Raw genomic sequence first — 14,928 nt, forward strand, 5'->3', positions numbered from 1 at the left:
CCTGCTTTGTTATCTGATTTGATGAGAAATGTTTAGACATGTTCAAATTTAAAAAGTGATTTGCTGAGTATAAAAAAGAAGTCACACGAGAGAGAGGGAGCTTGCAGTTGGCAGCCACTTCTGCAGCCCCTCTGGCTGACCAGCACCCAGGTCAGATGGTCCTCAGCACTGCCCTCACCAAAGGTCCAGGCTTGACCCCAGGCACTGGAAAGGGGTGGCTGGGCTCAATACACATCATGGAGCAGGATTTGACAGGTCTGTAGGAGCACCTCTCCAGCCCCATGACTGTAAATTCACTGTGGTGAGAGGTTTAGGACACTGCCCCATCACCAGGGCTGTGACTCTGGGGCAGGGCACTCTCGCTTCTCTCCCTCCAGGGACGGAGGATCTTTCTTCTTCTTTGCATCGAGCCTAACCCAAATACCTGAGCTTGGGTACAAGGGAGGGACTGGGGTTGACTAATCCCAATAAGAATTTTACCAAGAGTGAGTAAGGACTCTGGGCTGCAGACAGTGATGACAAATCTTAGAAACTCAAGCCTGTGCTTTGGCAGGAGAGTTTGTTGTTTGGGGTTTGGTTGGTTGGGGTTTTTTTTCTTTTATGGTCTTTTTATCACTTTTCAGCTGTACAGTGTGTTCTCAGATGGTATATCCACAACTTCATGTTTTTCAATTGTGGCCATCATTTTTTCAGCCAACAGAGTAGGGAACAACTGGGCAGTTGGCCAGCTCCTTTCCCATTGAAGTAAAAGGAAACTCTGCAAGAGGGTTTCTCCAAAACTCTCTAAAGGGATTTTCTGTCACCATATCCTGCTAACTCCTCCACTCCTCTGACCTCTCAATGCAGACTTTGATGCTGTGAGCTGAGTGCCCCTGTCAGAGAGTCCCACCATCACCTTCTCTCAGGGAAATTGTTCAAATATCCTGTCCCATCATGCTTTGCATATTTACAAGAGGCATGTTTAGGCCTATAATATCATGCCTAACACAAATCAGCGAGCAAACCCTTTGGCTGTATGTGTGCCAAGGTGTGACTGCCAAAATGGGTTTCTGGGTAAAGAAGAAGCCATGTGGCTCGGCTGTGGGGAAGCAGCCAGGACCTTTCCCAACAGTGCAGTCCCCAGGAAAGATCACAAGGTAGGCTTTAAAATGAGATTACTTCCAGCCAGTGTAAACGGTCCATCCTTTGTCTTGGCTGTCTGGCAAATACAACCCTCCAGAGATTGCTCAGTTTAGATTTTTCCAGCCTTTTCTCTACTCACTGCAGGGCTAGAAACCCTTGTGCTGGAGCTGGGAAGGGAAAACGAGACTCTCCCATAATCCCTTCAGTCCCCTAAATGCTGAGTTTTGGGCACCAGCTGGCCCCCAGGTTATTTTGAGCCCTGTGCAGGCTCAGCAGCCCAGGGGAACAGAGGTCCCGAGGGCATGGCAGGGAGGAGAGGTCGCGTCCATAGATGGCTTTGGGTCCAGCGGGTTTATCCCCTTGTTGGGCAAACTGTCGTCTCTGGGAGCAATTCAGCTTTGAAACAATTGCATGCAGCTTTGAAAAGGACTTGCATTGTATAACTTAATCGCTGTGGGTCTGAAAAATAATAATCCTGCCTAAAACCATAAAATCTGGCATCAAGAGTTACACTTGGCTTTACAGTTTCTCTGTGCTGAATCAGCTCCTGACCCTCCTTGCTGCTATAACAACCTGGCTGAACAGGCCATGCCCTCCAGGGAGATGAGCCATTGCTGCCTGTAGTGGGTTGACTCTGGCCAGATACCAGGTACTCACTAAAGCCACTCTCTCTCACTCTCCCTCTGCAACTGGACAGAGGAGAGACAAAAAAAAAGAGCTAAGAATTCATGAGTAGAGATAAGAGCTGGGAGAGGTCAATGACTGATTACCTTCACGGGCAAAACAAGACTCAAAATGGGGATAGTACTTATTACTAACAGGATAAGAGCCAAAGAGTGAGAAATAAAACACTCTTAAAAACACCTTCCCCACACCCCTCCTTCCTTCCATGTTCTCCCTCCTCCCCCACAGCAGTGCAGGGGGACAGGGAATGGGGGTTACGGTCAGTTGTTGTTTCTGCTGCTGCTCAGAGAGAGGAGTCCTTCCCCTGCTCCTGTGTGGTCCCTCCCAGGGGAGACAGTCCTTGATGGACCTCTCCAGCGTGAGTCCATCCCTCGGGCAGCAGTTCTTCCCAGACTGCTGTCCTGTGGGTCACTCCTCCATGGGGTGCAGTCCTTCACCGATGAGCTGTACTGACGTGGGTTCCCCACAGGGGCCACAAGTCCTACCCTGGAAAAACCTGCTCCAGCACAGGCTTCCCTCTCCATGGGCTGCAGGTCTCTGGCAGGACCCTGCTCCATCTTGGGCCTCCCATGGGGTCACAGCCTCCTTCATGCATCCACCTGCTCCAGCATGGGCTCCTCCATGGGCTGCAGGTGCATCTCTGCACCCCGGTACTCCTCCATGGGCTGCAGGGGCACAGCTGCCTCACCATGGTCTGCACCAGGGGCTGCAGGGGAACCTCAGCTCTGGCACCTGGAGCACCTCCTGCCCCTCCTTCTGCGCTGTCCTTGGGGTCTACTTTGTTATTCCCATATTTTCACTCTGCTCTTCCCTGGCTGGAATTTCTTCTGCGCAACAACCTTCTGTTCTTAGATATGTTATCACAGATATCACAGAGGCGTTACTATCACTCCTAATTGGCTCAGCCTTGGCCAGTGGCAGGAAGTCCGTCCTGGAGCCGGCTGGCATTGGCTCCACGGAACAGGGGAAGCTTCTAGCAGCTTCTAACAGAAGCCACCCCTGTTTCCCTTCCCCCCCCGCTACCAAAACCCAGCCACAGAAACCCACTATACTGCCCATCTCCAGAAAGGTGCTCTGCTGTTTTCTCAGCCTCCCTCTGCTGTCCCTGCACTCACAACCTGTCAGGCTCTCACATTATCAGGCACAAACACCACGTTTGCAAACATATTTGCTATTACAGCAGACAGGAAGTGATTTGAGTGCTATAAAATTAACCTCAACATCAGTCAAAAGAAACAAAAGCAAAAGAGAACAGGGTAATTAGATGTTCTTATGAACAGGATATGCTCAGAATTACTTCTCCATCCCATTACAAATGCTTAGAAACTGCACAGCCTCTTCAGCACAGTGAGATTTTAAAGTGGTTTAATGGGCATTAGGAGTTTAGAGCTGATAATGCCACTTCCAACCTTATCCTTTCACTGCATGAAAATAGGTGGTGGCTATTGACTGGCCTAAATTGGCTACTTTTAAAGCTGTGTTTGCTGGCTTGGATGTGCTAAAAGTCTCTCCATGGAGTTTTCAGAGCCTGAATGTAATGTGTGTGTTTAAGGTGGGGATATATTGAGTTTCTTCAATAGAGGGCTGGTTCCAGTGTGTTCTCTACATGCTGAAGAGCTGGGACCTGCTGTAGTTGGGCTTCACATCCTGATAACTGGAGAAAAAACAGGGCTACCTGTTTTATGCTCAGTCCAGACAAACGTCTCACTTTGTCTCTTCTTTTTTTCTTTCAGAACAAACTGTTCACAATGTCAATCAAAAAGGAAGGTGCCCACAAGAAGTGGGCTGCCCTGAAGGAGAAACTCGGACCCCAGGAGACTGACCAGTCAGAGGCCAACCTGGAAAATGCAGAGCCGGAGCTGTGCATCCGTCTCCTGCAAATGCCATCGGTGGTGAACTACTCCGGGCTGAAGAAGCGTCTGGAGAACAGCGACGATGCCTGGATGGTCCAGTTCCTGGAGCTGTGTGGGCTGGACCTCCTTCTGGAGGCCCTGGACAGGCTGTCTGGGCGAGGAGTGGCCAGGATATCCGATGCCTTGCTTCAGCTCACCTGCATTAGCTGCGTGCGAGCCGTCATGAACTCCCACAAAGGCATCGAATACATTGTGAGCAACGAGGGCTACGTCAGAAAACTCTTCCAAGGTGAGAAGAATCTTCCTGCTTCATCCATCACATGGCATGGTGGGGGGACTTTCTGTTGCTTATCCTTCTGCCCTGTACCAGGCTTGTTGGAAATTGTTGGTTGCAATGGATTAATGAGATTGTTTTCTTCTTTAAAATAATACCACCATGAAATCACATTCCCTTTGCCACCCAGTGCTGTTTCCACACAAATATTGTCATAGTTTACTGAGAAAGCTGGGGATAAACGCAGCCTTAGCCGTGTGCAGGCATGGCCCTTCAGTTGTCAGCAGACATTTGCTATTCAGTCTTCGTGAGCCCCAAGGACAGAGAGAGGGATTGAAAGGGCTTGGAATCTTGTAAAGAGGAAGGAAGGTGGCATGGTTTAGACTCAAGAGAGCCTGTTCTCTGTGCTGCTCTGTCTGTTCCTTCTAGAAGATGGTAGGTAACACCACTTACAATCTCTTGCCATTCACTTGGCTCTTCATTAGGTATGAAACGCATCAGGGCATCTCCCGGAACTTCTTGTACAGCGCTTGATGGTGCTGGTGCCGGAAGGATGACTTCTGTGCTGCTCCACGGAGATCACAGCTGTGCCCAGAAACCCTTATTAATATCTTTTTAAAATGCATTTAGTCTGAAAGCTGTCCTGCTCCCCTCTTCAGTTTTGAAGTCCCCTTCCTTCCTCTTCACCCTGCATTTTCTTAGCCTGTGTGAAATATGGAGATGGCATTTTTATGCTGTGAAAAACAGCGGAGTATCCTGGGCTTTTCAGTGTTCAAGCTTCTTTGTGTACTAATAAAGGAAAAATAAAATGGTCTAATCCACTCCCTCCCAGCTCCTGGGGCTCACAGAGAAAGAGTAGTGGAAAAAGGGAATACATGGGGACTGGTTAGAACAATTGGTCTAATTGATATGCATATTGGTCTCTTCTGCACTAAAAATAAGAGTCATTAATTGAGGAAAATGGTTCATCTGCTGTTCTAGAAAACACCCATATGTGAAAATGGGAACTAAATTGTGTGATTGTGAGTGTTGAGGTCTTGGCTGCTGTTTCAGCATGCCACTGGGACACGGAAGAGACGAACAACTACAGGCTGCACCAAAATGCCAATAGGGTACCTGTAGCATTTACTGTTCCCACTAGAAGTTACTATCACATAATGTTATTGGGATGGGATATCTAGACATTGAGATATTTTTCTTCCCATCTTCCATGTAGTGGGTCCCCTCCTTCTGTCTTTTTTCTACCACTGGTCATAACCCATATAGCAGAAGACACTGAGATTCAGAACATTATTGTGATTTAAATTCTGCTTTGTTTTGTTCTGTTTTTCTTCCAGCACTTGACACAACTAATGTCATGGTCAAAAAGCAAATATTTGAGCTCCTGGCTGCACTGTGCATTTACTCATCAGATGGCCATGCTTTGGCTCTGGATGCCTTGGACCATTACAAGGCAAGTGTTGGGTTGGAGCAGGAGGTATGGATCAGCTCTGATCCCTGCAGAAAAGGGTGGGAATGAAGCTTATTTTGCATCATTTTAGTAAAAGAAGCAGGGATTTATGAAGTCAAAACTGTAGGAAATTTGTCCTGGTCAGCATAAGTCTATGGTGCTGGTCTGTGACTTGTCTGGATGGATGACTGCCAACCACAATGTGCTTTCTGGCAGCAAAAGCACCACCAGATCAGCAAAATAAATGGTGCCACAATCCACAGGTTTCACTTCCCAAGAGCACAGGTGTGTGCATCAGTTATCAGAAAGCATGAAGGGATCCAAGAGATGTTTCACTGACTTTCTCTGCCAACCGGAGCCTGCTCCATAATGGAGGAGTGCTGCTTTTACCTGTATATTCCTGTCCTGTCCACAGTGGGATAAACTGAGGTTTTAAGGTGCTAATTCCATCTGAGAGCCTGTACCACAGCAATAGACATTTACATCTATATAGACTATTCTTGTCATAGTATCACCTGTGTTATTAACAGAGTGTGAAGAACCAGCAGTATCGATTCAGCATCATAATGAACGAGCTCTCCAACACAGACAACGTGCCATACATGGTGACACTGCTGAGTGCTATCAATGCCATCATATTGGGGAAAGAAGAGCTAAGAACAAGGACACAAATCAGAAATGAATTCATAGGTAAGGATGTTTATTGCACCTAACTTTCTCTGGAGAAAGTCAGTTATCAAGCAGTTTTTATTTCAGATATATCCACAAGGTGCCTGAACAGGGCTGGGGAGCAAAACCGCAAATACTAATTTTCCTCTTTCTTTTGACCTCTATTCTCAACAACCTTTCTGTCACCAGATTTTTTTAACTTTGCTGCTTTCCCATAGCTTTGATTTTTTCTGAAATCCCAGCAACGCTGTATCACTTGAGCTTCTTCAGAACATTTCTATAACCAACCATCTTATGTGGCCGCATTTCCATATGTTGCTACCCCTTGTAACAGTTGATGAGGTTTCTTCACTCTGTGTCTACTCAGTTGAGCCACAGAAGCTGTCCCGTCACTCAGAAATTCTTTCCAACTGTTTGAATCCTGGGATCCCAGGTACCATTGTTGGGATTCACCTCACGTAATGGGAGCACCTGAGCTGGTGAGCCTGGGCTCCATTTCTTTCTGTGGAGAGCAAGGGACATTGGACCATGACTGATTTTAGATATCTAATTTGGACTGAGGTCACTCATGTCCCAGAAGTGCCTGTGACCCTCAGTAACTCCATGGGGATTGCGGTTCACACAGTTGCTGCAGATGTGTATTGAGGTGTCTCATCATTAAGCAGATGACCCTACCCACTTTGACAGATCCATATGAAGATATTTTCACTTTTTTCTCTCTGCAAAATGTATTTGTAAGCATAACATTGTATAAAGATCATAATAAATCAGTACCAAATGGGTCATAAAGCAAATATATCTTTTTTTTTGTTGTTCTTCCAGGGCTTCAGCTGTTGGATGTTTTAGACAAGCTAAGGTAAGGATCACTGGTTACATTTATTTTATAAATGACATTCACGGTCAGGTATCTGTGAAAACTTAATACTTATAAACCTTCAGTTGTGTGAAGTGCAGTGCACCTGGGTGGAGTGGACCACTCTTGTGTGCACCCCTTACAGGGGGACCAAAGGCATTCAGCCAGTGTTAAGATGCTCTTGCCAGCCACAGTGTCACAGGGACAGCTGTTGGCACAGATGGCACGGACAGAGGCTCTGGGCACAGATGGAGTAGCAATGTCCTCACTGAGTTTCTGTTTCAGACTGAGCCTGGAGCAATGCTGTAGGCTCACTGAGCAGCTCACTGTATTCAAAACCACTTCACTGCTGCTGTTGGTCCCAGAAGCATCCAGCTAAAACAATTTACTAGTGCATATCTGGGCATAATTTAAAAATTATGTTCTTTCAGAAACATCCATGATAAATTCTAGAATGTATTTTATGTGAGTTGCAGTTATCCATGTAACTCAAATTGCTCCATCCAACACCATAAAAATCAGGGAAGAGAAGACCTTTTAATAGTGCAGCAAGGGTAGAGTTCTTACACAGAGTAGTTTTGAGAGTGTTGAAAAAGTTAGTTTTACAGTATCTGGGGTTTTTTTAATCCAATTTGGAGTAACAGAGAAGGAAGTTTTTCAAACAGAAACATCACTGGAATATTTTCAGTTTGTCTTGACCTTAAAAAAAAAGAAAGAAGGTGGCCCAGTTTCAAAAAGGTGGGAATGCCACTCTATTGTTACAGCTCCAAGGAGAATTCCATAGCAAGCATACACTGGGCCAGGTTATGCCATGAAAAGTCCCATTCATTTGCATATGTTGACTGTAGGAAGAGGTATATTCAATTCAAGAAAGGATGCACTGATGGCATCTGATCCTTTATGTATAAGGCACAGTTGGGTACTTTGAATGCTGACTGGCTGAGTCTGAGAGGCAGAGAGATAAAAACCATTTAAACAAAAACAATCATCTGAAGATTAGCAAAGGGCTCTCCAGTGAAAATGAGTGCTGTAATATTGCAGAGACATCGAAGAGGAGGATCTGCTTATCCAGTGTGATACATTTGAGGAGTTCAAGGTAGAAGATGATGAGGAATTATTAAAGATGTGTGATGGCATAAACATGAATGATCATCATGAGGTCTTTTCATCTCTCTTCAATAAAGTAAGTAGGCCCTCCCGTGGGGTGCAAAGTCACACAATGGCAAAGTTAACCCACTTTGCTTGGAACCAGCCTTGCTGTGATGGAAAGCTGCCTTGTCTTCCAGGTGAGCCGCTCTCCGGTCTCCATCCAGCTGCTGTCCATCCTTCAGAGCCTGCTGCACTTGGAACCATCTCATCAGTCCAGCCTCCTGCTGTGGGAGTCCTTGGATGCTGTAGTGAACAGAGCCCTTTTGCTTGCAAATGACAGTAAGAATGACATATCCATCCAGCTTTGCACATTCCTCTTGTTTTACCTTGTCTCACCCACAGCCCACGAAAGTCATTCCCAAATAATCTGGAAATAATCTGTGGGACTTGGTATGAGCTGAACAGAAGCTGGGACAAAGCTACACCTCCTGTATAGGGTCAAGCCTTGATGTGAAGCTCCATCCATGTGGAATGGCCACGTTTAGGAGTACGCTTGGGATTCACAGTCTTGCTTTCATGGTTAATCCCTGAGCTTTGGGTCATGGGAGTCATTGGGAATCTGTCCTCATTGGCATGCTGCCACTGGCACTGGCTTGTCTTGCTGGCAGGCTTTTTCAAAACAGTGTTTGTGGGCTGGGAGCATGAGAAGGAAATTGCTTGGAAGCCAAAAGTGTAACTGTGTAAAGTAACACCACGGAGTGGGCTCCGTGGCTCCAGATCTGCTGCTTGGTGAGGGTTGAATAGCACAAACCAGCCTTGGAGCCCCTTTCCCTTCTCTGACCCTGACTCCTTTCTCTAGTTCAAGGGAACACAGTTGAAGAAGTCATGGAGAGGCTGCTGTCTACCAAGAAACATCCAAACAAGCAAAAGCGAGCTGAGAACCGGCTGTCTGGGAGTGCAGCTGGAGGTGCCCAGGGTGAGCCAGAACCATGTGCACGTGCAGCTCGGAGTCCAGTGGCATCATCAAACCCCTCCAAGGCACCGACAACGTCCTCAGGGCCACTTGCCAAAGAAAAGAAGATCTCATCCTGCCAGTTTGCAGGCTGCTCTGCTTCGCCAGAGATGTCTAACCCTCCACACAACACTGGTTCCACCCCGGCACCTCCACCCCCACCACCTCCACCCCCACCCTCTGGCACAGCAGCCATGAACCCCACATCCCTGATGACGAATACACCTCCAGCCCCTCCACTCCCCGGCATCCCTCCACCCCCACCCCCACTGCCTGGCGTGGAGGGTATTCCCCCTCCTCCTCCACCATTGCCTGGCATGGGTGGCATCCCTCCCCCACCCCCTCCATTGCCTGGCATGGTGGGCATCCCTCCACCCCCACCCCCACTGCCTGGCATGGGTGGTATCCCACCTCCTCCACCCCCATTGCCTGGCATGGTGGGCATCCCTCCACCCCCACCCCCACTGCCTGGTATGGGTGGTATCCCTCCCCCTCCACCTCCATTGCCCGGCATGGGTGGTATCCCTCCGCCTCCCCCTCCGTTGCCTGGCATGGGTGGCATTCCACCCCCTCCACCCCTCCTGCCTGGCATGGCAGGAGATCACATAGAAGCTGTGGTGGCCTCCCAGTTCAGCTGCCCTCTTGGCATGGGCCGGCCTCCCCGCAAGGCAGTGAAGACGCCAACGCTGAGAATGAAGAAGCTGAACTGGCAGAAGCTGCCCTCCAACGTGGTGAGAGGTGGGTGGCATAAAGTCACAGCTGCTGTAGGGGTGGCCCAGGGGAGGAAACACTATCTTTGAGTTTGTCAAATGTGGTTGACTCCATTTAGATACAGAACTTTCCTGATTTCTTTTACTTTTGACCTGCAGAGCTTAAATAAATAAAAGTAGCGTGAAACTACTAGTATAATACAGTAACCATTCCAACTAAATCAGTACTTTGGGATAGCTTGTTTATAACTAAAACAGTTGGAAATTAAAAGAAAAGAAAGGGAGATGACATGCCTTAGGCCTGAGTCCTCAACAGGCTCTGATCTGAGTTCCCCAAACTTTCATTCCCCGCTTCGTCTATACTTGTATCTTGGAATATTAAAGTCATGAGTAAGAGTGCATTTGAGGATCACATCATGTACCTCTTGATTTTTGGGTTACATTTCCCTCTCCTAGTGGATCCAAAGAGGAGCATGAAATGTGAGAAGAAGCCAGGACAAGCAGTGTCAGCTTTGTCCTAGACAAGCAGTGCATAGAAGTAGGCAAAGGTGAAATCTAAATAAGGCATGTTTTCAATCACAAGAGCAGTAAATTATTGGGATTATTTCAGTAGAGAATTCCAGAGGCATGTTAGGGTGCTGATTGTTTTTTAAATAGATTTTAAGAAAGTACAGTGGAAATTCATTCAAGCAGTCCCATAGCCAGCATTATACAAGAAGGCTCAATTATAAAATGATAAATGGAGAAGGTCAGAGTCAGAAAATGTCCAGGTTGCGCCCAGTCCCTCAGTTAGCATGCAAGGAAGCAAAAATAACATCGGCCAGGGGACTAAAAAAGAAATGTCCAAGCTCTCTCTTATGCTGACCCAGTTTGCCCACCCTGAAGGAAAATGCAGTTGTACAGAGAGGGATGGGGCTGTACAGCCTCTGTGTGCCCAGTGCTGCCTCCCCTTACCAGCACATCTTGGGGTAAAGCACCAAGTTTAATTGCCCTTCAGGCCCTTTGGATCCCACGTGTGGGAATGGCCCCTCCTCAATAATTACCATTTATCCAGGAGTAAATACACCCCTTCTTATTTCATTCATCTTCTGAGGAGTGTCCCTCCTAGCAACTCACTTTGCCCCGAGAGCCAGGAGTTTTCAGCTGTCCCTGTAGCCAGTCTGAACACTTTGTCTCTGTTTCAGAGAGCCACTCGATGTGGGCTTCGGTGAGCAGCAGCAGCGAGGAAACTATAGAGCCCAACTACACCAGCATAGAGCAGCTGTTTTGCTTTCCACAGCCAACCCCCAAGGAGAAGACAGCCACCCCAGTGAAGGCAGAGCCAAAGGAGGTGAGGAGGTCCCACTCGTTCTTTTGAGTAAAGATCACTGCAGACAGCTCATCTAACGCGAGATATCTTCTTTTTCTTTAATGAAGATCACATTTTTGGACTCCAAGAAAAGTCTCAATTTGAACATATTTTTGAAGCAATTTAAATGGTAAGATATGGCCAGTTTTCGTGACCGTTGACAAAACTTTGAGCAGGTTTTGGAGTACCTGGAAGGTCCTCACGAAATCTGTTCTAGCCAATGTGCTTTGGTGGTCTATGTTACTTAATCATCTGAACATTCCCCTGCTGGTCCTACACTATCTTTAAAATACTGAGTTTAGAGGTTTAGTTATGCTTTTACATACAACATCCCCATATGTTAGCAAAGGCATTACATCTCCATGTTACAGATAAAGTTGTGGCACAGATTCTTAGGGTGACTTAGGCTGTGAGATGCATCTGGAAGTCAAATCCCTCCTCAAAACAGGTCCAATGGAAAAGTTAAGAATTAAATTTTCTCTTAAGATAAAAAAGTGCCCAGAGACAGGATCTGAGTTGCAGGATTCATCTCTGGCCTGGAGTCATTTGACCAGGGCCAGAAGCAAAATTTGGGTCATAGCAGGGATCCAGGTCCTGATTCTAATTTAATTGTGGGGAGGTATCTTTCCTTTTGGATTGTTGTGACTCTCACTAGGGAAAGCACAGAGTGCTTGCACAGGTAGAAGTCATGGTAGTGGAAAAGTGGTCTTTGGGTGATGGCTGCCTCTGCTCCTCTTTCCTGCAGCTCCAACGAAGAGGTGACTGCCATGATCCGGAATGGGGACCAGACCAAGTTCGACGTTGAGGTTCTGAAGCAGTTGCTGAAGCTACTTCCTGAAAAGCATGAGGTCAGGAGGAAAATGGTACCCTTACCAAAGGTTCACACAGCTGAACACACAGTGCAGTCCTGCAGCCTTAATTCTTTATTTCCCATTAGATAGAAAACCTGAAGGCCTTCAAAGAAGAGAAATCAAAGCTAGCAAATGCAGATCAGTTTTATCTTCTCCTCCTTCAGATTCCCAGGTATGGATGTTGGTCATGAACTTCAGCCCAATCTTTTTCTTGGTTTACCTCTGGGAAGTTTAATTTTCTTTATAGGAGCCTCACAGACCAACACTGATGGGTATAACTGATGGATTCCCTCTTCCACCTTAGAGCTGTCCCTTTCCCTGTTAGCCTTAGATGGAGGGCTCTTCCTGCTCCACCACCTCCTCTCCCTCTGAAGTAGCAGAAGCTGATCCAGACCCAAGGTCAGATCTGCCCAAGGAGGCTCCATAACTTACTGAAAGGCAGTGCCAAATGCGGTGCCAAGAAGGGGGAGCCCATTTCTCACACAGTGGTCAGTCTTCTCTTTGCTGTTCACAGTGTGTCAGCAGAATCTACATCCCCACTGGCCCTCAGGGCAAGAGGCAGCCCTTTGCCTCCCTCCACAAGCCACAGACGGTGGTTTGATGTGGATGTGGTTGGCAGCAATGCTGTGGGCTGGCATGGACTCGCTGGTGGTGTGGGAAGAGGGCTGCTGTGGTGGCCAAGATCCCAGTTCCTTTACACTATGAATCAACCTCCATCCTCAGCTATCAGCTGCGCATCGAGTGTATGCTGATCTGTGAAGAGACCACCGTCGTGCTGGACATGATTCAGCCCAAAGCTGAAGCCATCCGGAGAGCCTGCGAAGGTAAGTGACCTGAGCTTATTTCTGGATCTGATTTATGACAGGAAGCTTTAATCCCCACTCAAACTCCCCTGGAGCACTGCACTGTTAACCCCAAAACTCCCCTGGAGCTCTGCAATATTACCACCCAATCCCCAAAGAACTCCCCTATGGTCCATTCACTGGTTTGCTGCAGCACGAGGTGCAGCTGTAGGTATCTCCAGTGATGGTCAAAGCCATTAACAGAACCAAAGATCATTTTCCCTTACCCTCAGCCCTCTTTTTCTGCAGCAGATGTATTCCTCTGAAACAATGGTGAAGCACTGGAAACTCATCAGCTCTTTCAAAGGAGCTGAATTTAGACAGCAGAGCAGGCCCCATTGCAGCTAATTCATCCATCCAGCATTATTTGCCAAGTTAAGACCTTCATACAGCAATTTTCTCTGCTGCCAGAAAAGTCCACCCCAAACTTCCCCAGAAAGTAGTGGTGCTTTAATATTTCCCTGCCTACAAATGGAACCAGAAGAATAAGCTTGTTATTTTGGGTTATAAAACTGCTGATGCTCAAATTTGGTGAGTACACGGGGAGATTAGGCAATAGGTTTTGGCTTCCTATGGCAGAAACCTCTGGTCCCACTCCACTGAGAGCAGGATGCTTTTCTTGGCACTGTCAAGTGTTACCTGTCCTACAGAGCCAGTTCCCCCAACTCCTGCTGTGGGTTTCTCCAGCTGGCATCACAGCTGCTTGCTGGGATAAATTGAAGCTCTCCCAAAAACTGTCTTCCCAGCATCCCAGTTGTCCTTTTGGAGCTGTTCTTGACTCAAAACTGAGTGCTTCAGAAAGCACACTGCTGCAGCACCCTGTCATAAGAGCGAGGACAGGGACTGTACCCTTCATGCCCAGATGATAATCACCTCCACCATGTGAGACCAAGAACAGGGTGAGAGTGTCTGGTTTTAGCAGCTGGCAGATAATCACAGGGCTGTCAGAACTGGCTTCACTGCACAGCTGAATGAAGTTGGCAGGATTAAATTTGCAGCCCAGTTACCCTCACCCACACTGGGGCACTTTCAAGGAAGGTGGTGAGTTGAAGCCTGTAAGTGAGGAGGGTCCAACTCCAGCTTATTTGCTGTTAGGAATGAGAGTCCAGATTGAAGACAGAAACGTAAGGCAACAAAAGCTTGTAAAACTTGTGGAATTGAGTCTATTTAAACCAGTTTCTCTGCAGGTTGGGCCATTGGGCTGCAAAGCTGAAATACCAGATTTGATTTGGTGGAATTCAGAATCCCAATTTCAGTTTAGGAAACGTTCTGGTGTAACAGAGGCTTTTACTTAAAAATCCTTTATGTTTTTCAGATCTTCTGACCAGTCATCGCCTGCCGCTCTTTTGTCAACTGATTCTCAAAGTTGGAAACTTCCTGAACTATGTAAGGGCTTCTTTTGCCTTGCCCTCGCCCATTACAGTCTGTGATTGATCTCCTTTAGGGTTGTAATTTGGGTGGACACGAGTTACATGTGCTTTCTTTCTCTCTTGTAGGGAAGTCACACAGGCGATGCCGATGGGTTTAAGATCAGCACTTTGCTCAAACTAACAGAAACAAAAGCAAACCAGACCCGCATTACACTGCTCCACCATATTCTAGAGGTACTACTGCCAAGTCCTGCACAATAGGGAAGAGGGAGGGTTTTATTATGGATGAACCATTTCTCCTACTCCCAGTTAATGTCACATGCTCATACTCATACCCTCCCTGGCTACCCACAGAGTGTCACAAGTCAGGAGTGTTTGAATCACTTTGGCTGGTGGAGGTTGCTTGTTGTCACTACTCAGGAATCTCCTTATTTTAAGACTTGCTCTGCTTCCCTCCATCATCTTTCCCTACAATGTCTGGAACTTCCTTTTTCATATTTGTGCAATCTGCACGTCAGCAGCTGCAAACCACAGAGCGCGTGGCTACCAAAGCTGTCCTGGCTGGTCTGTACCCTTTCAGCCTTTCTGCCTTTCCATGGCCTCTCCCTTTTCCACCAGATTATGCTCGAGCTTTTCATGCTACTTCCTAAGCCCCTGTGGCTTTCTTACTCCCTGCAATGCTGTTTTTACCATTTTTCTGATTGCTCTGCTCTGCCACTTTCATTCATCAAGGTCCCTCTGTTCTGGTTATGCATGTTCAAGCACCACTTTAGCTGGCAGTAGCTTCAGCAAGGACAGCTG

At 47.2% G+C, this 14,928-nt stretch overlaps 1 protein-coding gene across 7 annotated transcripts in view; it reads left to right on the forward strand.

The window, feature by feature from the left end:
- INF2 (inverted formin, FH2 and WH2 domain containing) overlaps positions 1-14,928 on the forward strand; it is a 42,298-nt gene that overhangs the window by 16,089 nt on the left and 11,281 nt on the right. For 4 of the 7 annotated variants that reach the window (XM_027674100.1, XM_027674094.1, XM_027674096.1 and 1 more), the window contains exons 2-15: positions 3,540-3,948; positions 5,271-5,386; positions 5,914-6,073; positions 6,875-6,908; positions 7,947-8,088; positions 8,192-8,333; positions 8,854-9,744; positions 10,901-11,046; positions 11,133-11,194; positions 11,810-11,912; positions 12,002-12,087; positions 12,639-12,739; positions 14,073-14,143; positions 14,254-14,361. In XM_027674100.1, the coding sequence (XP_027529901.1) occupies positions 3,555-3,948; positions 5,271-5,386; positions 5,914-6,073; positions 6,875-6,908; positions 7,947-8,088; positions 8,192-8,333; positions 8,854-9,744; positions 10,901-11,046; positions 11,133-11,194; positions 11,810-11,912; positions 12,002-12,087; positions 12,639-12,739; positions 14,073-14,143; positions 14,254-14,361 (2,556 nt within the window). In that variant the 5' untranslated portion in view covers positions 3,540-3,554. Of the gene's footprint in view, positions 1-3,539; positions 3,949-5,270; positions 5,387-5,913; positions 6,074-6,874; positions 6,913-7,946; positions 8,089-8,191; positions 8,334-8,853; positions 9,745-10,900; positions 11,047-11,132; positions 11,195-11,809; positions 11,913-12,001; positions 12,088-12,638; positions 12,740-14,072; positions 14,144-14,253; positions 14,362-14,928 lie in introns of those variants that run through there. The other 3 variants (XM_027674099.1, XM_027674098.1, XM_027674101.1) reach the window with 3 other exon arrangements.

The sequence above is a fragment of the Neopelma chrysocephalum genome, unplaced genomic scaffold (assembly GCF_003984885.1).
Source record: "Neopelma chrysocephalum unplaced genomic scaffold, ASM398488v2 Primary Assembly neopelma1_24, whole genome shotgun sequence".
Taxonomy (NCBI): domain Eukaryota; kingdom Metazoa; phylum Chordata; class Aves; order Passeriformes; family Pipridae; genus Neopelma; species Neopelma chrysocephalum.